The sequence below is a fragment of the Scyliorhinus canicula genome, chromosome 15 (genome assembly GCF_902713615.1).
Source record: "Scyliorhinus canicula chromosome 15, sScyCan1.1, whole genome shotgun sequence".
In the NCBI taxonomy this organism is placed as follows: Eukaryota; Metazoa; Chordata; class Chondrichthyes; order Carcharhiniformes; family Scyliorhinidae; genus Scyliorhinus; species Scyliorhinus canicula.
The window spans coordinates 30,720,171-30,746,659 of NC_052160.1; the positions used below are offsets into that span (position 1 = coordinate 30,720,171).

The following is a 26,489-nucleotide window of genomic DNA, read 5'->3' on the forward strand; positions in this document are numbered from 1 at the left end:
CCAGCCATGTCAGTTTTTGCCCTATAAATGCAGAAGGGAAGGGTTGCGTAAGGAAATCAGGGCAAAGTAATCAGCGCGTGGTTACACCATCCACAGGTTCTAGATCATAGCAAAGTGCAGAATGTGGGTGAAATATGATTTACAAACATGCAAAATGGGCATGATGTGGAGATGCCGGCGTTGGACTGGGGTGAACACAATAAGAAGTCTTACAACACCAGGTTAAAGTCCAAAAGGTTTGTTTCAAATCATTAGCTTTCGGAGCATTGCTTCTTCCTCAGGGGAATGAAGAGGTGTGTTCCAGAAACATATATATAGGCAAATTCAAAGGTGCAAGACGATTCTTTGAATGCGAGCATTTGCAGGTAATTAAGTCTTTACAGATCCAGAGAGAGGGATTGCCATGGCAATCTCTGCAAGCCGTGTCAGATCATCGACATGGGTGCCACCATTACACGTGAGAACACAACCCACCAGGTACGCGGTACATACTTGTGCGACTCGGCCAACGTTGTCTACCTCATACGCTGCAAGAAAGGATGTCCCCAAGTGTAGTACATTAGTGAGACCATGCAGACGCAGTGACAACGGATGAACGGACATCACGCGACAATCACCAGGCAGGAATGTTCCCTTCCAGTCAGGGAACACTTCAGCAGTCAAGGGTATTCAGCTTCTGATCTCCGGGTAAGCGTTCTCCAAGGTGGCCTTCATGACGCGACAACGCAGAATCGCTGAGCAGAAACGTCTAGCCAAGTCCCGCACATATAAGTACGGCCTCAACCAGGACCTTGGATTCATGTTGCATGACATTCACCCCCACCATCTGGCTTGGGCTTGCGAAATCCTACCAACTGTCCTGGCTTGAGACAATACTCACCTCTTTAATCTGGGGGTTACCCCTCTCTCTGGATCTGTAAAGACTTAATTATCTGCAAATACTCACGTTCAAAGTATCATCTTGCATCTTTGACTTTGTCTTTATATATGTTTCTGGAACCTGCCTCTTCATTCACCTGAGGAAGGAGCAGTGCTCCGAAAGCTAGTGATTTGAAACAAACCTGTTGGACTTCAACCTGGTTTTGTAAGACTTCTTACTGTATACAAAATGGGAGCAGAGATGGGCCATTAGGCTACCTGAGCCTGCTTTGCCATTCAAAAGATGGCTGATCTGTTTGTGTTTTGAGTTCCACATTCCCAGCCACCCTGATAACATTTGATTCCTTTGTCTAACAAGAATCTATCTACCTCTGCCTTAAAAATATTCAGTGACCCACTTCTATTGCCTTCTGAGGCAGAGAATACCAAAGTTGCACAACTCCTTGAGAGAAAACATTTCATCTCACCAAGTCACATGACGGCGACCCCTAATTTTAAAACAATGCTCCCCAGTTCTGGACTCACCCACAAGAGGAAACACCCTTTCCATGTCCACCTTGTCAAGACCATTCAGGACTATATATACTCAATCAAGGTACCCTCACTTTTCTAAACCTTTTCTGAACTGCCTCCAATGCATTTGCATCTTTCCTCAAATAAGGAAACCAAGGCTGCACACACAGTATTTGAGAGGTAGTTTGATCAATGGTCTGCATAACATCCTTATTTTTATGTTCAATTATTTTCATGATAAAGGATAGCATTCGCTTAGCCTTCTTGATTACATGCCAAACCTGCATGCTAGCCTTTTGTAACTCATGCCCTAGAAACCCTAGATCCCTCTTCACCTCAGAATTCTGCAGTTGTTCTCCGTTTAAGCAATTGCATGTTCGATGGATTGGCCATAATAAAATGCCCTTAGTTTTCATAAAGGTTGGGTGGGGTTATTGAGTTACGGGGATAGGGTGGAGGCGTGGGATTAAGTGGGGTGCTCTTTCCAAGGACTGGTGCAGAATCGATGGCCCGAATGATCTTCTTCTGCACTGTAAATTCTATGAATACACTTTTTTTTATTCTTCCTGTCAAAGTGAACAAGTTCACATTTTTTCCACATTATATTCCATCTGCCAGATTTGTTCCGACTCACACAACCTGGGTGGGATTCTCCAGTCTCCGATGCTGGAATTGCGTTCGCCGATCGGCCGGAGAATCCCCGTTGACGCCAAAATCAGGGGCGGTGCCACTTTTGCGGTGTTCCGCCACTCCAAGATGGCATACTCTAGGAGTATGCCGCAAGCCGTATGGATGGCTTCAGGATGTTACCTGAGGCCCTCCCCCAATTCTCCGCCCCTGACTAGCTGAGTTCCCGACAGCGTGGGTCACTCATGCTATTTATTTTCTGGGAACTCGGCGTGGCGGCTGCGGACTAAGTCCAGTGCTACCACAGTCGGGGAAGGGCCAATCCACAGGAATGGAGTGCTTTGGCAGGCTTGGGGGCACTGGTGGGGGATGGTCCGGGGGTGCGAGGCCGGCCAAAGGGGGACACTATTTGACAGGCCGGGTCTGCGCGTGGCCGGCGTCGTGTTGCGCGGCGCGACTGCTGCATGCCACTGCCGTGCGCATGTGCGGCTGCGGACCTGGCAATTCGCTGGCCGTATCGCCATCTAGAGCCGGGTACTCCATGCTGCGTGCCTGCTAGCCCCCCACCAGACGGAGGATTGGTGGCTGTTTTGTGCCAATTTGTCAGTTGTAAAACGGCACCGTTCCCACACCTGCATCAGGATATAATCTCCTAATTGGAGAATTCAGCCCCCTATCTTTAATAAGGACAAGAGGAGTCCACACCGAGTAAAATAAAGAACTCGGTTTATTTACAATAACAATATGTACACTACGCAGAGATCCGTTCCGGGTTTCTTCTCTGGTCGGTGCCTTACTGGTCAATCTTTTATACAATGGTTAATAGAGTTACCCCTCCCCTCAGCGAGGAAGCTCGTACTCCATGAAGGCCATGGGGAAGATAATTATTCCCACCCCGTAAGTCCTGTGTGGGACATTACACTATCTATACCTGTCTGCAAACACTTTGGGGGGGATTTTCTGGCCGTTCTTACAAGTGGAGTCTTTCGTTTCCACTGACGCCGAACTCCCATCTTGGTTTCCAAACAGCGTGGGGTGGATTCAGAGGGAAATCCCATTGACAGTGGTAATACCAGAAGATCCCATGGCTGGCCAACGGCGGACCACCTCTTGTCGCCAAGAAACAAGCCACGGAAGTGTGTGGAAAATCCCCCCTTTTGTCTTCACAGCATGCTTTCCGACCTACCTTTGTGTCATCTGCATATTTGGCTATCATACCTTCTCTTCCCTCATCTAAGTTATTGATGCAAATTGTAAAAAGTTGAGGTTTGACCACAGACCAGATTTGAACAGGCGCATTAGAAGGAATATACCATCATGCTTGATGGTTTCAACAAAACTGCTTTGTACATTCTCTGTGACGGATGCTCTGGTTATTCCATGTAGTCTCCTGATTGGGAGTGAGTAGATGCAGTCGCGCCTGCCTCATGCCATTTAGCTGCTACTATTAATTACAGGCCACTTGGTCCTGCGAAAAAGGAGAGAGATTTGTCAGTGAGTTTGGTGCCATGCTTTTGGGTGATATGCCTACCACAGCTGAATAGTTGGCAGTGTGTGCAAGATTAGAGATGTGTGTGTACTTTCCAACAGTGCTAAATGCTGAGGGTGAGGTGAAACATATGAATGTGAGAATTGAGTTGTAATTAGTAGAAATTATTGGAAGATGAGTGAAAGGGTGAATGGAGCAGCATATGAGGCTATACATCAATGATTTAAATGTAGAGAATGTGATTAAGAAGTTTGCAAATAATAGAAATATTTTCCATGTGCTTATTAGTGAGTAAGTAAGCTGGATAATGCAGAAAGATATCAGCGAATTTGTCAGGTTGCAGAAAATTGGCAAATGGAATTAATGAGAAAATTCATTTGGGGATGGCAAATAAGGCAAGGTAACACACAAATAATGATAGGATACTGACAAGTATAAACAACTGAACGACCTTGGTATGCATCTCCACAGATCTCGAAGGGTAACAGGACCGGATAGCTAAGGACATAAGAGGGGTAAAGTGATGCTTTAGATGAGGCATAGAAGGTAAGAGCTGGAAAACTATGCTAGACTTGTATATAGCATTATTTAGGCTACAGCTAGAGTCCTGAATACAGTTCTTGTCACTATATTAAAAAGGATGGAATCGCAGTAGAAAGGCTACAGTGGAGATTTATGATGCTGTTTCCAAGAATGGAGAATTTTCACTATGAGGGTAGAACTGAATAGCCTGGGGTTGCTTTCTTTGGAACAGAGAAAGCTAAGGGGAGATTTTATTGAAGTGTATGAAATTATGAGGGACCTCAATAGAGTAGATAGGAAGGAGCTATTTCTCTTTCAAGAGAGGTCAACAACAAGGGGGCATAGATTTAACATAATTGGTAGAATGATTAGAGGGAAATTGAGAATAAACCTTCTCATGCAGAGATTTATGGGTCTCTCAAACTCACTGCCCGATACCAAGAGCTGGAAAATTAGATTGGACTGAATAGATCCTTTTCAATTGACAAAGGCATGATGGGCTGAATGGCCTCTTTCTGTGCCTTAAATTTTCTCTGTAATATGTTTCCAGTGGTGCAGTTGACTGGTTGTAGCATGTGAGGATGAAATCGTTGACATTGACTATTCGTGAGCGGTCATCAAATGTTTTTTGGCACCACATTCAGGGCCTTGAAGCTAGACAGTTTGCATTGATCCCTCTGGTGATCTGCCTTTATAGCAATTGTCTAGGGGCCCACTTGGGATGTGAAATTCACTCTTCCTGTCCACCTCTTGCACCGAGACCTCTAGTGCAGCATCCAAAATACTTGTGGCATGATTTCTGGCCTGTTGCGCTATCTCTTTTGAGATCTGTTGGTCTTCCACTCAGAGCACTTTCAGTAGTTGCTGCAGTCACCCAGACTGCACCTCATCTTTTCAGAGCTGAAGTCTGGCTTTAAATAGTGCAGGCTAGCTTTAAGTGCTAGCACAAACTTGGGCACCCTGCTGTGGTGTATATCCACTCAGCAACATGTTCAGCACAGGGATGCATGCCACAATCATTATAATTAGCAGAGGGCATGACGTTTGCCTACTGCCTGCATCACTTTGAATGGACATAGACCAATCACATATCAGAGCTGTCCAGTTTAGCTCCTTTAGAGTCAGTAATCAGCATATTAAGTTGACTGATGTCTGTATGTACATCTTATAAGAACCCATTGTCTTCGTCATGTTTGTTACAATTGTTTTGAAGGAAGCTACATCGACGGGTAGTCTTTATAAAAAGAAGTGAAACAGGAAATAGTGTCTGGGAACAAATACCATTTGCACGGCACAGATACCAGGTATTAAATAAAGATAATGCACTAATATGATCATCATGGCTTGTTAGAATTAGCAAGGTGGTATGCTAAAGTCTAGATAAACATGCTTCTGTATTTGGCAATGTTGATAATATCACTAACATGTCCAATTAGTTGTTGCTTGATTTATTTTTGTCAAAATGCATAAGAATCTATTATTAATGGAGTCTATACCACCTGAAGCTAGGTGCTTAGGATATTGTTTAAAAACTTTGCTGATCTATTTTGGAGGTACTAATCATACCATTGAGCTGAGGTCTGTGTTTGAAATTTGGGCGGGCAGAATAACCTACAGATACAATCTAACCGCCCTCTGCACATTCCAATGGGACTTGATAAAAGTACCAGGTTACACTAGCAATGCCTAATTTAAAGTTGAACCAACTTATCTCGGGTTGTATGTGACTAGGTTTTGTCTTTTGTCTTTCAGAGTTTGGGTTCAGCAGACAAGAAAGAATCACTTCAAAAAAGGTAAGAAAATGCAAAAGAAGTTATACTGGGACATCTCAGCTGTTGAACAAGTCTGGAAATCAGAACTCTTTATTTGTATTGGTTTCTTTTACAGAATTTCCACATTTGTGTTGGTTGAGGTGCAATACAAAACATGCTTTTTATTACAGTGGCAAGGTTCTTGTAGTGCACGCTCCATTATAGTGTGTTGTGGTGTTGGTCATTACTGTGATCAAATGATGATAATTCTCATTTGGAAATAGACTGTGCATTTTCAATTTCTTGTAATTTTAATAATCAGATATGGGGTATTAAATGTGTGGTTTTCAATTGTTTTGCGACAAAAGTACTTATGTGCACTTGTATGAAAGGACTCTACAAATGTGAAAGTAGACTTAAACGCATTGGTTTCTTAAATTCCTTGTCTGGCATGATTTTAGACTGGGAATAAGGTCTAGCTGTTCAGGGTTTGGGTGGAGAAGGAGGATAAGACAGTGGGCTTGTTTGACATGGATTTGTGCAGTGTTTAGTCCTGAGGGTGTTTCAGACGCTTGTTCATGAATTGATCCTCGGTTGAGGCAGAGGCTGCCCACTGATCTGCCAATCAAAATTACAACTGTGACATGAGATTGCATTTCTTGCGGCTGATGTTTTTTTTAAAATGTGTGCCTTACCTTTGTTGTGAATGGGAGAAGATCATCCTGGAAAATTTGTTATCACAAGGATCCACCTTCTCACATTAGCATAAAATGTTTGAAATACAAAATGATCATACTCCAACCAACTAACTTTTAATTTTATGTCATGTCCAGAATTATGCTAGGCAGCTAGCCTACAATTAAGACAGGCTGCAGTCTTAAGCTGAATTTAGCATTGCAGAATGATTATAAGTTTGAAAATTCAACAAAGACAAAAATTCACAAATCTTAATATGCATTCTTACAAATGTACAGCATTAAGTAGTATTGTGGACTTTTAAAATAGGATGCACTCACAGGCCTGGATATAACCCAGCAGTGAAGTACAGCAGGATTGCTACATGTCAATACTGTGTTTTTCAGATGAAACATTATTGTTAAATCCTGTCTTCTTGTGGTTCATGTAAATGTTAAAATCCTTTTGAAGAAAAACAGAGACTTCTCCGAGTGTACTGGCCAACATACTTCCAGCCCAGAGCATCAAAACTAAATTCACTAGTCTTTTATCTAATTGCTGTTTGTGGGCTGTTACTGTGAATGGCTGCCAATTTTTGTCAATGCAAAAATAGTCCCGGCTCTTCAAAATAAAGCTGAGCACCTGAAAATTGTAACTGAAGTGCTTTGAAATTTTTTGACTTGAAAGATGTTAAATAAGTGTAAGTATTATTATATTAGTTTCGACTCTGGGCATTGATGCAAGTCTGCATAGGCCTTGGTACAGATATTGTGCGTGATTTAATGGCCGTGTTGCACTTAAGCGAAAGCGCGACAAGGCCGTTAAATCATCGGAGAGGCCAAATTCGAGAACCATGCCGGGCGCTGATCTGTGTGCGATCTAACTAGCCTGCTCCCATTGACAAAATCAGGATCCTGCCGAAGCCTAGCGAGAAATCAATAATCCCCACTGAAGCCCAATTTCCATACAATTAACAGGAGTGACCCTCTATCTAACAGCCCTCCGTGGTCTAAGTGCCTCCCCAGCAAGTGGTCACACAGGCGCCGATTAGTACTCCTTTTTAAAAATGTGAAGCTGGCGGAATGCTGCTGCAGGGACCCGAAGAGTTGAGTAGCCATTTTCGCTCACAGGCAAAGAGCTGGGGACACTGGGTTTAATGCCCCAGTGCTTGGATATGGGTGCGGTTGCGGATCAGGGGGATGGCCGGCCATGGCCTGGGCTGGGCAATGGGATGCTGGGGGTGGGGGGGGGGATGGTGTCTCAGTGCCTGCAGGTCTGCCATGCCAACTCCTGAACTGTGTGGTCCCGTTACAGGGGCAACTCCAGCCCGCCTGCCCCACCGACCGCCCACTGCCCACGGAGGCCTCAGGCCACATGGCTGAAGGCTTTTGACAGTTCTGGTGAAGTGAGCTCCGCCGTGCCACCCTGTTCCGGCTGCTGACTCCATGACGGGCTGCTGTCAGTGGGATGAGTTTCGGGGACTGGTTGGCCACCGCTGCCACACGTTAGGGTGGCTCTGGATTATTGCCCATAGAGCCCTGGGGTTCACCTCGGGACAGAGCGGCAGCTGGATTGAGTCCCGGCTGGCCCTGCGTCATCTGGCTCTGCCAGCCCTGGTGGCTCCCCAATGTCTGCAGCATAGTGTCGACGCCCTCAGCGATGCTCCTCAGTGACTGGGACATCCTCTGGAGCGCCCCGGCAATGCTCATTTGCAGCCAGGACATGGCCCCCATCGACCAGGACATGCTCTGCAGTGTCTCGGCTATGCCCACCTGAGACAGACATGTCCGGTAGCACGTCGGGTATGTCCAAATGGGACTGGGAGACCTCCCCTCGCAATCAAGATGTGCTCTGGAGGGCCTTGGCAATGCCCACCTGAGACTGGGACATGCCCTGCAGGGCCTTATCAAGGTCTGCCTGGCATTGGCTCACATCCCCCAATGTCTGGGAAACACTATGGAGATGCTCAGCCATGGCCGTCACCGATTGAGCTATGCCTTGGACATCTCTACTCATGCAGCCGATGCCGAGCACCAGGCTCTCCACTGCGGTCACCACCCTAGCAGTGTTGGCCTCGGTGTACGCATTATCTGCGCCATCTCCTGCACCCGTAGCCTCTAGGACTCCTCCATTCGGCTATGGATCTGCTGGAGGGGCGCTGACATAGCCCCTCTGAATATCACATTGGCGTCTGCATCAGCTCCTGGTAAATCAGGTCCAGAGGCTCAGCATCTGACTGGGGCCCAACTGGGTCCTGGGAACCAGCAGACCTCCGACTGCTGTCTCTCCTGGGTGTATCTGCCTCCACCTGATGTGCATCAGCAACTGTGTGGTGTTCACCAGAATGTGCCCCAGGTGTCCTCATGGGAGGCAGGGGGTGGAACCACCCTGGATGGGCCAGCACCGACGGATGAGGATCCTACGGGAGAATGTGGTCAGTGGGAGGAATGGGTCATACTGTATGATATTGACTAGTCACATGTGACAGTTCATCTGGGTAGGGCCCGGTGGACCCTCATCTCTGGGCCATACGCCGACCTCTACATTGGTGATGGATCTATTGTCGGCCACCCCATGACCTCCAGGGCCTGTTCGTTGTAGGGAGTGAGGACTCTGTCCTGCACCCCGCTGCCTGTCTGGGCCCTGTCCTGTCTGTTGTGGGCCAACTTCTCTTACGGGACACAGAGGGGGCATTGTTAGCAGCATGCGTCATTCTTCACGGGCGTGTGTGGTGGAGCTCAGGATGCGGTGGGGTCTTGGAGGGAAATGGGAAGTAGGGGGAAGGATGGGGTGTAAGAGGGGGGATGGGGATATGGGGAGCAGCGTGGGCAGCACCCCTGGACATGGGTGGGCTGGGGCACATAATGGTGCGGTGCCAGGCACATTCTTGTGGAGGGGGGGGGGGGGGGGGGGGGGGGTGTTGCGGGTCTGGTGCCAACCCACTCGTACTGCCCGGTAGAGATCGTTGATCTTCTTTCGGCACTGGGTGCCGGTCCTTCTGGTCACACTCCCTGAGCTGATGGTCGCTTGGGAGGGAGTGGCAGCAGCTTCAGCTCAATGAGCGTTGCTGATCCTCCAAGACCCTTGGGGGAACAGGGCATGCCATCTGGTCTCGGCTGCGTCCAATAATCTGCCCAGGTCGTCATCATCGAATCATGGGGTTGGTCTTCTCTGAGGCATGGCTGCAGGTGCAGTTTTAGTTCTGCTCTCCCTTGTTAGCAGGGGGGCTGGTGAGCACGGTCCTGGTGAATCTGCGGCAGGACCATCATTTGCAGCGTGAAGCCCGTGGGACCTTGTTAAGTGGGCCAATTGACATTTTACAATGGTGACGGCTTCACCGGGCCGAGCATCGGGAAGCTCACGGCAGTTCTGGTTCGCTACCACACTAAGAAACCTTTCCATTAAATCGTGCCCATTAATTATTTTCTGTGTTGGGACTTTTCTCTTTGGCAGGTGAAGCTATTTTCTTCCTGTCTCTCTTGCCCTATCCAAGAGATGAACGAGTGGTTTGTTAATCAAGTATTTTATAATTCTGCCTGCTCTTGTACACCATCCCCCTGCGCCACCCTCCCCCATCCTGCATCACCTTAATCAGAATCAAGCCTACATTTATCAATGTAACACATTCTCACAACGTGCCATGGGCCAGTCTGGCCTCTTATACAATTTAATAAAAGCTGAAGGTGATTGAGACAGTAGAGTAATTAAAAGCAAAGATATATTCCAAGTTAACACTGCAATCTTCAGGCAATGGCAGGCATTCACAACTGCAGTAGTGGTCTATGTTTGGAGTATCTCTGTTGTGGTCGTATGAACTATTTAGATTTAATAACAAGCTGACTAAGCTCCCAGGAGCCTGGATAAGTAGAGGTCTGTGATTGTTAGTTGTAGGGTCTCTGGAGAGGGCTGAGTTGAAAGGTCAAAGATCCCAGGTTTGAATCCTGGTCTGTGCTCTGTTAGTTGATACACCCATCCAAAAAAGCTCAAGTTTCTCCTGTGTATTTGGTACCTGCTGTGCGGAACAACACATAATTAGTTCTACGTCAGGAACAGACAGATCACTGTTTCACTAATGGAATGCATTCAAACCACTTGTTACTCTAATTATATTTTCTCCTGGCTGTAAGGTACAGTGAGAGCCCACAGCTTCAAACTTCTTGACGCCAACCAACTTCTTGTCTGATTGTTGAATATAACATTGCATTGAAAAGAAACACATCTAACTTCCTCTAACTAAATTGATTTTAAAAAATACAATAGATGAGGATGTCTGGATTTGACATTCCTTGCTGAGTAATTGTATTCAAAAGAGTTTGGAGATCATTTTTTAAAAAAGAATATTTAATAAGGAGCCAGCTCACCTTCCCTTTCCCTGCTGATTTATTGGAGCCAAATCATTATAATTCTATCTTTTGTCACTTTCCCTCTGGCTGTGTTGCATAACACCTTCACAGTACGCTCAGAGCTGATATCAGTCGGCTTGACATTTGATTAAATTATTTTGGGTTTGCGCAGTGCCTTCTGCAGACATCGAGATCCGGTGAGACCTTTTTTAATTTTGCCAGGAGTAATTGGAAAAGCAGATAGGGAATTTTATCCGTAAAGGCAAGTCTGCAACAATGAGCAACAGTGGCATGATACAGCGAAGCATTGGAATCATGTGTTAAGCAAGTATGTTAGCTGACAATAGCACTTGTCTTATTGTCTATCTCCACGGTGGATGTAAATCTAAAGTGGCACAGGAAAAATTATCCTGAATATTACTTTAAATTGAACTATTGCCATAGAACCCCAGGATACCGGTTTTAAATAGATACGGTTACTTTTAGGAAAGGTATTAAATATGTTTTGAAGAACAAATTTGTGGAATAAACTTTAAGATCAAGAAATTAAGACAAATGTTCTGGAATCAGTTAGACACTGCTCCAACAACCATAGAATATATCTATATTTACATAGCATCTTTTATATAATAAAACATCTTATGATGCATCACAGGGACATTATAAAACAATATGACACCAAACCACAAAAGGAGATATTAGGCCAGAGAGGCACCTTGAGCCATCTCCATTATTCAATACTTATTATTTTCTACCTCAACTCCAAATTCCTGCCCTCTCCCCAAATATCCATCTATTCACTGAGAGACCAAGAATCTGTCTATCTCAGCCTTAAATAGACAAAACAATGGAGCATCCACAATCATTTGGGGTAGATAATTCCAAAGATTCACAGTTGTCGGAATGAAGAGATTTCACGTTATCTCACTCCTAAATGATCAATCCCTTATCGTGAGGTTGTGCCCCCATTTCATAGGCTCCCTAGTCAGGAGAAAGTACTTCTTAGTGTCTACCCTGTCAAACCTCTTCAGAATATTGTATGCTTCAATGAGATCATCTCTCATTCTTCTGAAGTCCAGAGGGTATTGACCCAATTTACTCAGCCTTTCATGATAGGACAACAGTCTGATCCCAGTAAACAATGTAGTTAACCTCCACTGTACCATTTGCAATGCTTGTATATCCTCCTTTTGATACTTTGAAACAAAGACCAGACTGTGCACAGTACTCCAGGGCTGGCATCACCATACAAATTAGCAATACTTCCTGTTTCTTGTATTCCAATCCCCTGGTAATAAAGACAAACCTGCCATATGCCTTCCTAATTGCTTCCTGTACCCACGTACTAATTTTCTGCATTCCTTCTTTAAGTACACCCAAGTCTCTCTGATACTCAACAATTAGATATTTCACGCCTTTTAAAAACTATCCTGCTTTTTTGTTCCTACTACAAAAATGATTAACCTCAGACTTCTCCACATTCCTCATATGCTCCAGGCAGGATTCTCTGCCCCGCCGCACCACATTTCTGCCCCGAGGGGCCGGTGGGTTTCTCCGTTACGCCGGCCGGTCAATGGGGTTTCCCATTGTGGGGCAGCCCCACGCCGTCGGGAAACCCCCGGGCGCCGGCGGAGAATCACGGCCTCCATCTGCCACCTTGTTGCCCTCTCGCTTAACCTGTCTATATTGCATTGTATCCTTTTCGGATGGCTTCTAAAATCTATTCCCACCTATCTTTGTATCATCACCAAACTTGGATATATTACTCTTAGTTTCTTTGCTTGTCATTAATATAGGGTGTAATTTACCGGTCACGTTCTGCCGGAATCAGGATGGGACAGGGTTGGTAGATCCCACGAGAGGCCTCTTCCGAGATTCCCGACAGTTGTTACGCCCTGCAAGATCTAACGAGATCTCGTGAGACATCGCGATCTGGGGCGTGATCCAGATATGCATGCTCGCTTAACTATGCCGACGCCCGATCAAACCGGCACCCAGGATCTACCAGCCTTGCCATGGAGACCCTAGCTGGGCGCCGTTTTGCACTGGTCCCCACAAACGGGGACCAGGCAGAACGGCACTTTGGGGGGAGGTCTACCAAGCGATGGGAAACCCCCGGGTGGTTGACCTCTGGGCAGGGTGGCACCCTGGCACTGTTGCTGCCATCTGGGAACCATGGGCATCCTGGCAGTGACACCCTGGTGCTGTGGTCAAGGTGCCCGGGTGGCTTTTTGCCTGCAGTAGGAATCAGGCCCAGGGTCCCCTGCCTTTATGAGTTGGGGTGCGGAGGGCTCGAGGATCCCCCAACAGGAGATTTGGGCATTGTGGGTGTCTGGGGGAACGAGAAAGCTCTGATCTCTTCCAGCACTGAGGAGCGCAACAGCTCAGTGCAGGAAATGTGACTGAGTGTAGACTCGGAGGGGCGTCCCCGCTGGGGCCCAAAGAAAAAACAGAGTGCATTTCAATAGTGGTGTTGTTCCCACCGCTACAAATGCCGGTAATAACCCCACTAATCCTGTCGTGAACTTTCATTCGACTGGGACAGTTCTAGAATTTAGGGAAATTTGGGAAATCATAAGCAGTGTCTCTACTATCTCTGCAGCTACCGTGTTTAGAACCATAGAATGTAAGCCAGTTGGTCTTGGAGATTTATCGGCTTTTAGTCCCTTAAATTTCGCAAACATTTTTCACTCCTATTAGCTCCTTAATTTCCCTATATTTCTAATCTGTAGTTTGTGTCTTCTCATGTGAAGGCTAGACTCAAAGGGCAGAAGTCTCAAAAAAAATGATTGTGTCATTTTGGGTGAGAAAATCAGGACAAAATACTTAGCCTGATTCCCATTGCGATCCTCCAGCATAACTTTAGAGTATCCAATTCTATTTTTTCCAATTAAGGGGCAATTTAGTGTGGCCAATCCACTCACCCTGCACATCTTTTTTTGGGTTGTGGGGTGAGACCCACGCAGACACGGAGAGACACTCCACACGGACAGTGAGCCGGGGCTGGGATTGAACCTGGGTCCTCAACACCATGAGGCAGCAGTGCTAATCACTGCACCACCGTGTTGCCCACGATCCTCCCACACTTCATGATTTTTTTGGAGCCGGGGTGATCCTCACCCAACAAGGTGATGTGTGGGATCTGAACATGCAAGCAAGATCGGGGTGCCATTTTTAAAGGGCGCCCTAATATCAGAATAACCCTACAGTCCCCCTCCCCACTTCTTGCCAGCAAAATCCCCCCACCCTCATTGGAAAATACCCCTTCCCATTTCTCACCTGCAAAGATGCCCCCGCCGTTCCCACTAACAAGGACTACCTGCAATATTGCCTGCATCAACGCTTTAGTGCCCCCCCCCCCCCCCCCCCCCCCCCCCCCCCCCCCACCATCCTTACCAGCATTGGGGCCTCAGTGCTTTCCCCCCCACCAACAAAATCGCTGGTATCAAGCCAATCTGCCACCCCCCCAGCAAGGAATTCTGGCATTGGGGCCCCCATAACGGGTCTCACTTCAGGCCACTCTTCTCGTCAGCATCAGGCCATCTCCCATTCACCGGTACCAGTGCCCCCCGCTAGGTGAGCGATACCTGAATATGGGGTCGGCAAATGCCCCACCCCCATCATGCCCCCCCCTTCATGGTCCCCACCACTTCATGGACCCCCCCCCCCCCCCCACATCATGCCCCATTTTCATGGTGCCCCTCTATGCCTGCTTCCTTTCAGGCCCTGCTCGTTAGCAGTGTCAACCTGGCACTGCACCCTGATACTGCCCTACCATGTCCCTGACCAGCTGGGGGTGGCAATGTCCTCTAAGCCTCCCAGCATGGTCATCATATCTATCCAGAGATTTCAACAGTAGCTGTTGAGGAGCCCTGGCACTTTAAAGTCTGACTGGTGTCAACTGCTTCGACAGCGGAAACATACCTCGAGTGCAGGCATGCTGTTCAAGCATCAAAGGTGCAAAGTGATCCAGTCTAAAAGTATTGCTGCCAGGCAGAACACTTGTCTTTCTCGGAAGCACTTCAGAGTAGAACACCATCCACTATAAAAAAGAATGTGGCCAGCCAGGACACCTGCTCGAAAGAGGAAGCACTTCAGAGTTAATGAACCATGAAGTGCTAGAAAAACAAATAAAGCTAATCTCTCATTTGAGATAGATTTCAGCTGTCAATCATGAGGCTTGTAACAGTCAATGGGATGTGAAATTCAATGTAAACAACAAAGTAGAAAGAGATAAAAGCAGGCATACTGCAACAGTGAAACTGAAGAGGCTTATTATTATTATTGTAAAAGTCAATGTGCCAAGTACAGAGGGATAAAAGAAGAAATACTGAAATATTGAAACCACAGAGCCTATTGAAACTTCAAGGAGAGTGAAATGATACTCCAAGAAATAAGCTGCAAAATGGCTCTGTCCTGTGAGAAGATTTTAGGACAGACAGGCTGCAGCTGTGTTGCCCTGTTACAGGGTGTTAAACATGAAAGAAATCAGGGGAGGATTCTCTCAGCCCGGGCTGGGCCGGAGAAACCCCGCGACCGGGGCAAAGCACACCTCACCGCCTCGACACCGGCACGTGATTCTCCGCAGAGCAGAGAATCGATGCCATTGGCGCCGGCGTGGTGAATAACGCGGCGCCGGTCTGGGGTCGCTCTACGCGGCCGGACCACCGATTCTCAGCCCAGGATGGACAGAGCAGCCGTCGTACAAAAGCCGAGTCCCGCCTGCATCGGCCACACCTGCTCTCAGCTGGCGGGAACTCGCCGTGGTAGGGTAGGGGGGGCGGCCTGTGGGTGGGGGTGGGGTGTGTGGGGGGAGGGGCAGGGAGGGGGGTCTGATCCCGGGCCTCCGATGTGGCCTGGCCCGCGATCGGGGCCCACCAATCGGCAGACCGGCTTCTCTAGCTGGGGGCCTCCTTTCTTCCGTGCCGGCCCCTATAGTCCTGCGCCATGTTGCGTCGGGGCCGGCGCAGTGAAGGAAGCCACTGCGCATGCACACTTTGGCGGCGGTGCCACTGCACATGCGTGGATCCCGCGGTGCCCAGTTGATGCCGGGATCAGCAACTGGAGCGGCGTGAACCGCTCCAGTGCCGTGGTCTTGAGGCCGTGTTGACGCTGTCGAGAAACGCAATGGCGTTTCCTACAGCGTCAACACTTAGCCTCAGGATCACAGAATCCCACCCCAGGCTTCAAGGCATCACAGACCTAAATTGATCCCCAGCATGAGGGAGACCCTTGACCTGGGCCCCTCCAGCCTAGCCTGATCCCCTGCAGAGTAGTACTCACCTCCCTGCGCCCCTTCGTAGACTATGGCGCCTGGTCCCCACTTTAAAGGACCAGTGGTAAATAATGCCCGGTAGGGAGAAGGAGCAGAGGAGATTACCAGGAGGTCACTGTATTCGACTTTAATCTCACAAATGAGATTGATGTGAATGCAAATCAGCTGTGATCAATTTTTCCCCTTTTTGGGTGAGAACCTGATCACTCCAGCTGGAGCTGGATGGAAGATGTGGAAACTGTTTTGCACCCACTGCAAATCCCATTTTGGGGCTCTCCTGCAATTCTCCTGACATAGTGGGATTTGCACAGGGCCCAACACAGCCAAAGAATCACCGCCAAAATATTTGTTCAACTCTGCTACTTCCCCAATCTCTATGGGTCCAAAGGACAGACATTTACTTTAGCTACTTACCTCCTTTTACATACACTTTTTAAAATTCTTATCTGTTTTTAAATTCATGAACTAGTTACTGAACACCAATCTAGAAAGCATGAATTTTGGTGAGAAACTGGGGACTGGATTCTCCCAAATGGGGCTAAGTCCCCGCGCCGGCGTAAAAACCCTGTCGTTGCATTCCGGAGTTTCCTCAAAAAACGATAAACTGATTCACTTACCTTCAGGCAGCTGGCAGGGACCCGGAGTGATTCACGCAGCTTCAGCTGCGGATACAGACCCCCGCACTTTTGGTTCGAGGCCGAGCATGCGCATGGCAGCGGCCTCCAGCGGCTGCACCGAGCACCATACCGGATTTGGACTGCGGAGGCAACTCCGAAATGTAGGCCCCTCCAATTGGCCGCGCGCCCTTGCATTGGACCAGCCCGATATGTCCACTGGCCAGCCAAAAGGTCCCCTCACCGGTGCCCGATCCCCCTGCCCCCCACCAGGACAGCAGCCGACTGAGTCTGCAGCCGCCACGCGCCTCTCCCAAACGACAATAGGTGGCTGGAACGACGCCGTCGGGAACTCGGCCAGCTGGGAGCAGAGGATCGCTGGGCGGGCCTCTGGCAATGGCCCCACAGCCGCACGGAGTAAATCGTGGAAACGCCGATCCTCGGGTCCCTGAGAATCACCGGAGTGGCGCCGGCCCGATTTCGGCATGAAAGTTGGTTCTCCGCCCCCGCGCCAAATGCGATTTTGGCACGGGGCTGCAGAGAATCCAGCCCAGGCGGCGGGATTCTCTGTCCCACCACACCAGTTTTCTGGTGCGGAATGACCCCGCCAGCAGCGGGATTGTCTGTTCCCTCAGCCGGCCAATGGGGTTTCCCATTGTGAGCAGCTTCACGCCATCGGGAAATCCCCAGGAGTGGGTGCGCTGCTGGTGCAACGGAGAATCCCACCAGCGGAGAAACCAGCCCAGGGTTTTAGACTGGGAGGTTTAATGAAAGTATCTGGTACGAGATGAACAAACTTTGTAATGTTAGGGAACTAGAAGAATGGACTTGGATTTGAGACAGGGTACTGTAGAGTTAAGCTATTATGGCAGTTAGGCTACCAGAGAAACAGGCTTGGATGGAGATAGAGTAGTAGCAATTTGAACTATTATGAAAGTAAAGGTACAAGAGGAATGGGCTTAGACAGGGGAGCTAGTGTGTGAGAGGAATTTCTTTGGATTGAAGTGTTAAGACATTTAAAGAATAAATATCAAAGGGTGGGTGGAACTACCAGATGGGCAAAGATCAGCGGGAAGATTAATAAATTAGAGAAACAGTGTCTTGTGATAGAAACATGTGCAAAGAGACCAACTTTAGTAAGATGTTGCAGACAGACTCCAATCAAACAAGAGGTTTGGAAAGTCATTAACTGCAGGGATCTGGTGAGTTAGCTTTAATTAAATAACAGCAATGGCCTATTGTGACGCAAACACTTTGAACACATACAGTACAATGATTTTTGCACCCATACAAATTACCACATTGTAGATTTCCTTGTGACCGATTCTTTTGTGCCTCAGTGACAGCCCTGGCAATTTTACCTTTGTACAGTGTACCAATTTAATGAGACATGACACATTGTCAGCCAGTTTCTAGCAGCCCGAAACCTCAGCTGCATAAATTGCACTGACATCTACAGTAAAGGACTGGTGCACTTGGCTGTTGTATCACTTTCCATTCTCATGGCTTCATTCCGAGCAACAGTGGCTTAAAACAAAGCAGCTCTTCTGTGCATTAAAGGAGATTGGGTATTTCCCCGTTTCTGTGAGGCTCTTCCACTCTGGGAAGACAATGGGCAGAATTCTCCCATGTCTCCACCAGCAGGTTCAATGGAGGAGAGAATTTGGAGGAAGCGTAAAAATTCCCACAGTATCTTCCACTGGTGCCAACCATGGTGGATCGGGAAGCCCGCTGAAGTTCGGTGGGAGACTGATTTGCACCCCGTTAATGGGATAGGCATATTTATGCCACCACCCCAACAGAGACACTCACCCACTGATCCTACCCCAACAGAGACACTCGCCCATCGATCCCACCCCTACAGAGACACTCACCCATCGATCCCACCCCTACAGAGACACTCACCCATCGATCCCACCGCTACAGAGACACTCACCCAGCAATTCCACCCCTACAGAGACACTCGCCCACTGATCCCACCCCAACAGAGACACTCGCCCATCGATCCCACCCCTACAGAGACACTCACCCATCGATCCCACCCCTACAGAGGCACTCACCCAGCAATTCCACCTGTACACGGGACACTCACCCACTGATCCCACCCCAACAGAGACACTCACCCAGCAATTCCACCTGTACAAGAGACACTCACCCCGTAATTCCACCTGTACAAGAGACACTCGCCCATCGATCCCACCCCTACAGAGACACTCGCCCATCGATCCCACCGCTACAGAGACACTCGCCCATCGATCCCACCGCTACAGAGACACTCACTCATCGATCCCACCCCTACAGAGACACTCACCTCGCAATTCCACCTGTACAAGAGACACTCACTGACTGATCCCACCCCTACAGAGACACTCACCCAGCAATTCCACCCCAACAGAGACACTTACCCACTGATCCCACCCCAACAGAGACACTCACCCAGCAATTCCACCTGTATAAGAGACACTCACTCATCGATCCCACCCCTACAGAGACACTCACCTCGCAATTCCACCTGTACAAGAGACACTCACTGACTGATCCCACCCCTACAGAGACACTCACCCAGCAATTCCACCTGTATAAGAGACACTCACTCATCGATCCCACCCCAACAGACAGTCACTCAACAATCCCACCTGTACAAGAGACACTCGCCCACTGATCCCCACCCCTTCGGAGACACTCACCTCGCAATCCCACCTGTACAAGAGACACTCACTGACTGATCCCACCCCAACAGAGACACTCACCCACCAATACTACCTATACAAGAGACACTCACCCACAGATTCCACCCCTACGGAGACATTCACCCAACAATTCCACCTGTACACGAGACACTCCCATCGAACCCACCCCTACAGAGACACTCGCCTCACAATCCCACCCTTTCAGAGACACTCACCCATTTATCCCACCCCAACAGAGACACTCATCCACTGACCCTACCGCAACAGAGATACTCACCCGTTGATCCTCCTCCAGACACTCACCTGCCAATCCTACCTCAACAAAGACACTCACCCAGCAATCTTGTATCGAAAGGCACTCGCCCACTAATCCCATCCCAACAGAGATACCGAGCGATTTGCTCCTAGAGGGGAGATGAAAAATGAGGAGAAGCTTTTCTCTTGGAGTGTTGTCAGGATCTGCAGTGTTCAACCTGAAAAGTAGTGAGGCTATTTCCATAAATAATTTAGAAATGGCATTGTACTTGTAGTGCCAGTGAAATCAGCAACATCTGTCCTATGCAAGTCTCAACGCCTCACATCATCCTATACGTTCCTGTCCTCTCCACATCTCATCATCCCAGTTCCATTACAGTCCTCTGCATATCACATTATAGCAAATATTTCTGTCCTCTATATAACATATCCCAGACATTTCCATTCCACTTTAAATTTATTCCCTTCTAGGCTCTAAATAAAGGAGGGGAATCTGAGATGAAAGCAGCTTGGGGTATAGCTGTTTGATTTTAAGCTCTCGCTTCAAGGAAAGCTGATGGACATCTGGTTGAAGTTAGCACTGATGTTCCCAACAGGCTTTTTCTTTACAAATTCGGCTGTAAACGAATGGATATCTATTTCAAACCACACTCCAAGATGTTTAATGCTTTCTGAAGCAGTTCTCATGTGCCTCATTTAAACAGACCACATTCAGTTGGATTCAGTTGATCTGGACCAAATTCTCTCCTCCTCAGTATGGTAGAGTGCCTTGCCTTATTTAACCAGGGTGTGTGTCATATTGCACATATTGATAGTCAGAAGGTTAACTAACACAGCTGGGAACATTAAAGTGACAACATAAGGTGGCACTTTCTATTTATTTTGCTAATCATTTAAAACATTTTGCTGATCAGTTTTTTCAATGAAGAGAAGATTCCGTCTCATGGAAATTTCTACACTTGAGGTAATGTAAAAAGCCTGAATGCTATAAGGTGTTTAAGTAGGATTACATAGAGTATACAGCACAAAAACAGGTCATTCAGCAAAACCAGTCCATGCCAGTGTTTCTGCTCCACTTGAACCTCCTTGCATCCTTCCTCACCAAAACCTATCATTGTAACCCTCTACCCTGTCTTCTTAATTTGCTTGTCCAGATTCCTCTTAAAAACATCTATACTATCTGCTTCAAACACTCTCTGTGGTGGCAACTTCCACCTTCTCACCACTCATTGGGTAAAGAAGTTTCTTCTGAATTCTCGATTGGATCTGTTGGTGACTGCCTTTTATTAATAGCCTGTAGTTATGCTCTTCCCACAATTGGAAGCATTCTCTCTGTATCCACTCTATCAGGGCACTCTTCAGCTGGCTTTTCAAGAGAAAAGAGTCCAAGCCAGTCAATCCCTTCCTGATTTGAGTACCCACATATTTCTGACATTCTCTGCACCCTCTCCAGTGCCTCTTTATATTTTTTATAATGAGGCAACCAGAACTGCTTGCAGTATTCTAGATGTATTCAAACTGTTAGCAAAAAAAATGCTGTTTTAAGGGATATATATTTGTATTGGTATACATTAGAAGTAAGCGGCACACTCTACCGACCTCGCCGTGCCTGACTCAGGATGCGACGAGGCTGGTAAATCTCATGAGAGGCCTCTTGCAAGTTTACTGACTTTGTCAAGCACTGCGAGAACTGACGAGATCTTGCGCGATGTCACGATCTGGATCCCGCCCATTGACGTCAGGACCCAGATTTGCATATTCAAGTGAGCAGTTAGTCTCACTTGAATATGTCTACGCCGGATCTACCCAGCGCCTGGGACCTAATGGCCTTGCCTAAGAGACCCCAAGCGGTGCCGTTTAACACTGGTTTCCACACCAGGCGTACCGGCACTTTGGGGGATCTCGAAGGTGATCAGTGGACCCTGGGTGGTCGGGCTCTGGGAGGGTGGTAGCCTGACACTCCTGATGCCACCCGGGCATCATGGCACTGCCAGCCTGGCAAAACCACCTGGGCACCCTGACAAGGCCACTTGTGTATCACCCTAGCAGTGTCAAGGTGTCCAGGTGGCACTGCCATGTTGGAAGTAATGCTGCAAGGTTCTAGACTGGTCGTGTCAATGTGCCGAGGTGGAATCATGCCAGTGCCGGGGACCTGCCTTTGGGTGTCCTGTCCATTTGAGGTGGGATGCGGGGTGCTCGATGACCCCCTTTCTGGTGAGTTAGGATGTTGGGGGGTCTGGGGGCTGTGCTGGGGGACTCTAGAAATTGGGGCGTCATTCAACAATGGCACCCTAATCTCGTCCTTCATTGGTGAGCAGAGCTCGTTAGTGCAGTAAACGGAACTAAGTGCGCCACGGCGGGGTGTTCCTCACAGTGACTCAGAAATGAAGCAGAGTCCCATTTAATAGCGGGGTTGATCTCGGCCAGCGTTGGGAAACACCTAGCTAAACAATATTAAATTGCGCCCAAGGTATAGTTTTAGGTAGGTATGATCGACTGTTTCTGTGCCTCAAAGGGACTTATAGTTAGATTCATGCTGGAAAAAGGGGTTTGTGTGTGTGGGGGTTGGTTAAGTTCCAACTGTGATAGAGGGATCTATTTAAAAAAATATATTTTATTACAAACATGTATCAAAACAGGTTACAACAAATAAACACTCTGGGAAGCATATTTCCCAGCAATCAACTATACAGACTGTACAGATTTTTTCCCTTTTTGTGTTCACACTGGAAATCAGTCGAGACAAAGGAATCCTAAATGGATTGGTTTAAAAACCTGGAGTGGATTCGCTGGTAGAAGTGGAGCAGACGTTCTGGTTCAAAAGAGTCTTTTTGGAAAACCTGGAGTGGATTACCGAATACAAGCTGAAGCCTTATTGCGAGAGAAGGTTTTAAAAATGGGGCGGGATTCTCTCAGCCCACGCCGGTCCAGAGAATCGCCGGGCCGGGCGCGATTCGTGCAATGCCGGTCCGCCGATTCTCCAGCGACCGGAGAATCAGCGCCATTGGTGCTGGCGTGGTCGGCCGCCACTAGTCGGGGGCTGCTCTACGTGCCCCCCCCCGGCGATTCTCCGCCCAGGATGGGCCGAGTGGTCGCCAAGAAAGCCCGGGTCCCCGCCGGCGCCGTTCACATGCGGTCTTACCTGGCGGGACCTTGGCGTCCATCCTGTGGCGGGTGGCCTGGTGGGGGGGAGGGAGGATCTGACCTGGGGGCCTCCACTGTGGCCTGGCCCACGATCGGGGCCTACCATTCGGCAGGCTGGCCTCTCCTGGTGGGGGCCTCGTCTACTCCGCGCCGGCCCCTATAGCCCTACGCCCTGTTTCGTTGGGGCCAGCGTGGGAGAAGGAAGCTACCGTGCATGCGTGAGTTCACGCCGGTCACAGCGTGCATTCGCACCGATTGCAGCACGCATGCGGAGACCCGCGGGGCACGCTTGATGCTGGTATCAGTAGCTGGAGCGGCGAGAGTCGCTCCAGTGCCATGCCGGCCCCCTGTAGGGCAGAGGATCGCTACACTTAGAGGTCCGATGATGCTATCATTAAACTTTCCGGTTTTTACGTCGGCGTCAACACTCTGCCGTCAGAAGGGAGAATCCCGCCTATGATTTTGGGAGTGGACTTTGGAAACTCTCACGTGACAATCATCTGGGGGGAATTCCGAAGAGCAATCCACAGATACTAATTTGGATTCAGAGTGGAGTATTGGGTCACTGTCTGTGCGGAGTCGGCACATCCTCTCCGTGTGTGCGTGGGTTTCCTCCGGGTGCTCCGGTTTCCTCCCACAGTCCAAAGATGTGCAGGTTAGGTGGATTGGTCATGATAAATTGCCCTTGGTGTCCAAAATTGCCCTTAGTGTTGGGTGGGGTTACTGGGTTAAGGGGATAGGGTGGAGGTGTTGACCTTGGATGGGGTGCTCTTTCCAGGAGCCGGTGCAGACTCGATGGGCCGAATGGCCTCCTTCTGCACTGTAAATTCTATGATCTATGTGTTTGACCACAGCCAATCTGTGTGGTGTTAAAAAGGACTTTGTGTGCTAATGAGACCATTGTAGCTTCAAATATATTTTGTTATTTGTGTCAATCCTAAAATCTCTGTGCAACTGTTAAGTTAAGGGGGGTAGAGGAATATTGTATTATAGTCCAATTTTCCCATGTTTAATAATTTTTTTTGGTTCACACCAATTAGCTGGCCTGTGACTCTGTTCCCTCACGTTTGACAAAAAAAGGTAAAAGTTTAAGGTCTTTTGAACCAGGCTTCCATTCTGAGATATTTCCATCCAGTTACAACATCGCTGAGATCACACAAGGATACAGATTTAGCATTTAAAAATTTCAATTTTATCCTTTTAGAAATAAAACCCAGTGCTTGGATTACTTTTTGTTTAAATGATTGATGCATCCCTTTATTTTGTACTCCACCTAGACCACACCTTCCAAGGAATAAGTGACCTTCCTATTCTTCCTACCAAAATGTACTATGTCACATTGTCTGTGTTGCATTTGTCAAGCAGCTTGTTCCTCAGTGGGACCTGCTGGATTGGCCCAGATCCGCTGGCTTATGGTGAGTTTCTGCTCACAAACAGTAAAGCAAGATTTTGAGATTGGATAGCTAATCACAACTGAATCTGACACTTATATTAAAAGGAAGGGGTGAGCGGAGGGAGTGGTGTGAGCAGAGGGGGTGGTGTGAGCGGAGGGGGTGGTGTGAGCGGAGGGGGTGGTGGGAGTGGTGTGAGCGGAGGGGGTGGTGTGAGCGGAGGGGGTGGTGTGAGCAGAGGGAGTGGTGTGAGCAGATGGGATAGTGTGAGCGGAGGGAGTGGTGTGAGCGGAGGGGGTGGTGTGAGCAGAGGGGGTGGTGTGAGCGGAGGGGGTGGTGTGAGCGGAGGGAGTGGTGTGAGCGGAGGGAGTGGTGTGAGCGGAGGGGGTGGTGTGAGCGGAGGGGGTGGTGTGAGCAGAGGGGGTGGTGTGAGCGGAGGGGGTGGTGTGAGCAGAGGGGTTGGTGGGAGTGGTGTGAGCGGAGGGGGTGGTGTGAGCGGAGGGGGTGGTGTGAGCGGAGGGGGTGGTGTGAGCGGAGGGGGTGGTGTGAGCGGACGGGGTGGTGTGAGCAGAGGGGGTGGTGGGAGTGGTGTGAGCGGAGGGGGTGGTGTGAGCGGAGGGGGTGGTGTGAGCGGAGGGGGTGGTGTGAGCGGAGGGGGTGGTGTGAGCGGAGGGGGTGGTGTGAGCAGAGGGGGTGGTGTGAGCAGAGGGGGTGGTGTGAGCGGAGGGGGTGGTGTGAGCGGAGGGGGTGGTGTGAGCGGAGGGAGTGGTGTGAGCGGAGGGGGTGGTGTGAGCAGAGGGGGTGGTGTGAGCGGAGGGGGTGGTGTGAGCGGAGGGAGTGGTGTGAGCGGAGGGGGTGGTGTGAACGGAGGGGGTGGTGTAAACGGAGGGAGTGGTGGGAGTGGTGTGAGCAGAGGGGGTGGTGTGAGCGGAGGGGGTGGTGTGAGCGGAGGGGGTGGTGTGAGCGGAGGGGGTGGTGTGAGCGGAGGGAGTGGTGTGAGCGGAGGGGGTGGTGTGAGCGGAGGGAGTGGTGTGAACGGAGGGAGCGGTGGGAGTGGTGTGAGCGGAGGGGGTGGTGTGAGCGGAGGGGGTGGTGTGAGCGGAGGGGGTGGTGTGAACGGAGGGGGTGGTGTGAGCGGAGGGAGTGGTGTGAGCAGAGGGGGTGGTGTGAGCGGAGGGGGTGGTGTGAGCAGAAGGGGTGGTGTGAGCGGAGGGGGTGGTGTGAGCAGAGGGGGTGGTGTGAGCGGAGGGGGTGGTGTGAGCGGAGGGAGTGGTGTGAGCGGAGGGGGTGGTGTGAGCGGAGGGAGTGGTGGGAGTGGAGGGGGTGGTGTGAGCGGAGGGGGTGGTGTGAGCGGAGGGGTTGGTGTGAGCAGAGGGGATACTGTGAGCGGAGGGGGTGGTGTGAGCGGAGGGGGTGGTGTGAGCGGAGGGGGTGGTGTGAGCAGAGGGGATACTGTGAGCGGAGGGGGTGGTGTGAGCGGAGGGAGTGGTGGGAGTGGTGTGAGCAGAGGGGATAGTGTGAGCAGAGGGGGTGGTGTGAGCGGAGGGGGTGGTGTGAGCAGAGGGGGTGGTGGGAGTGGTGTGAGCGGAGGGGGTGGTGTGAGCAGAGGGGGTGGTGGGAGTGGTGTGAGCGGAGGGGGTGGTGTGAGCAGAGGGGGTGGTGGGAGGGGAGGGGGGTGGTGTGAGCAGAGGGGTGGTGTGAGCGGAGGAGTGTGGTGAGCAGAGGGGGGTGGTGTGAGCAGAGGGGGTGGTGGGAGCAGAGGGGGTGGTGTGAGCAGAGGGGGTGGTGGGAGTGGTGTGAGCGGAGGGGGTGGTGTGAGCAGAGGGGGTGGTGGGAGTGGAGGGGGTGGTGTGAGCAGAGGGGGTGGTGTGAGCGGAGGGAGTGGTGTGAGCAGAGGGGGTGGTGTGAGCGGAGGAGTGGTGTGAGCAGAGGGGGTGGTGTGAGCAGAGAGGGTGGTGTGAGCGGAGGGGGTGGTGTGAGCGGAGGGAGTGGTGTGAGCAGAGGGGGTGGTGTGAGCGGAGGGGGTGGTGGGAGCAGAGGGGGTGGTGTGAGCGGAGGGGGTGGTGTGAGCAGAGGGGGTGGTGTGAGCGGAGGGGGTGGTGTGAGCGGAGGGGGTGGTGTGAGCGGAGGGGGTGGGTGTGAGCGGAGGGGGTGGTGGGAGTGGTGTGAGCAGAGGGGGGTGGTGGTGAGCGGAGGGAGTGTTGCGAGCAGGAGGGGGTGGTGTGAGCGAGGTGGTTGTTGTGAGCATAGGGGGTGGTGTGAGCGGAGGGGGTGGTGTGAGCGGACGGGGGGTGGTGTGAGCAGAGGGGGTGGTGTGAGCG

General features: G+C 49.8%; 1 protein-coding gene across 1 annotated transcript in view; it reads left to right on the forward strand.

The window, feature by feature from the left end:
• Nucleotides 1–26,489, forward strand: part of LOC119978398 (ankyrin repeat and fibronectin type-III domain-containing protein 1-like) — a 1,132,713-nt gene that overhangs the window by 777,301 nt on the left and 328,923 nt on the right. Inside the window, exon 5 of the mRNA XM_038820019.1 lies at nucleotides 5,783–5,823. Within this exon, the coding sequence (XP_038675947.1) occupies nucleotides 5,783–5,823 (41 nt within the window). The remainder of the gene's footprint in view (nucleotides 1–5,782; nucleotides 5,824–26,489) is intronic.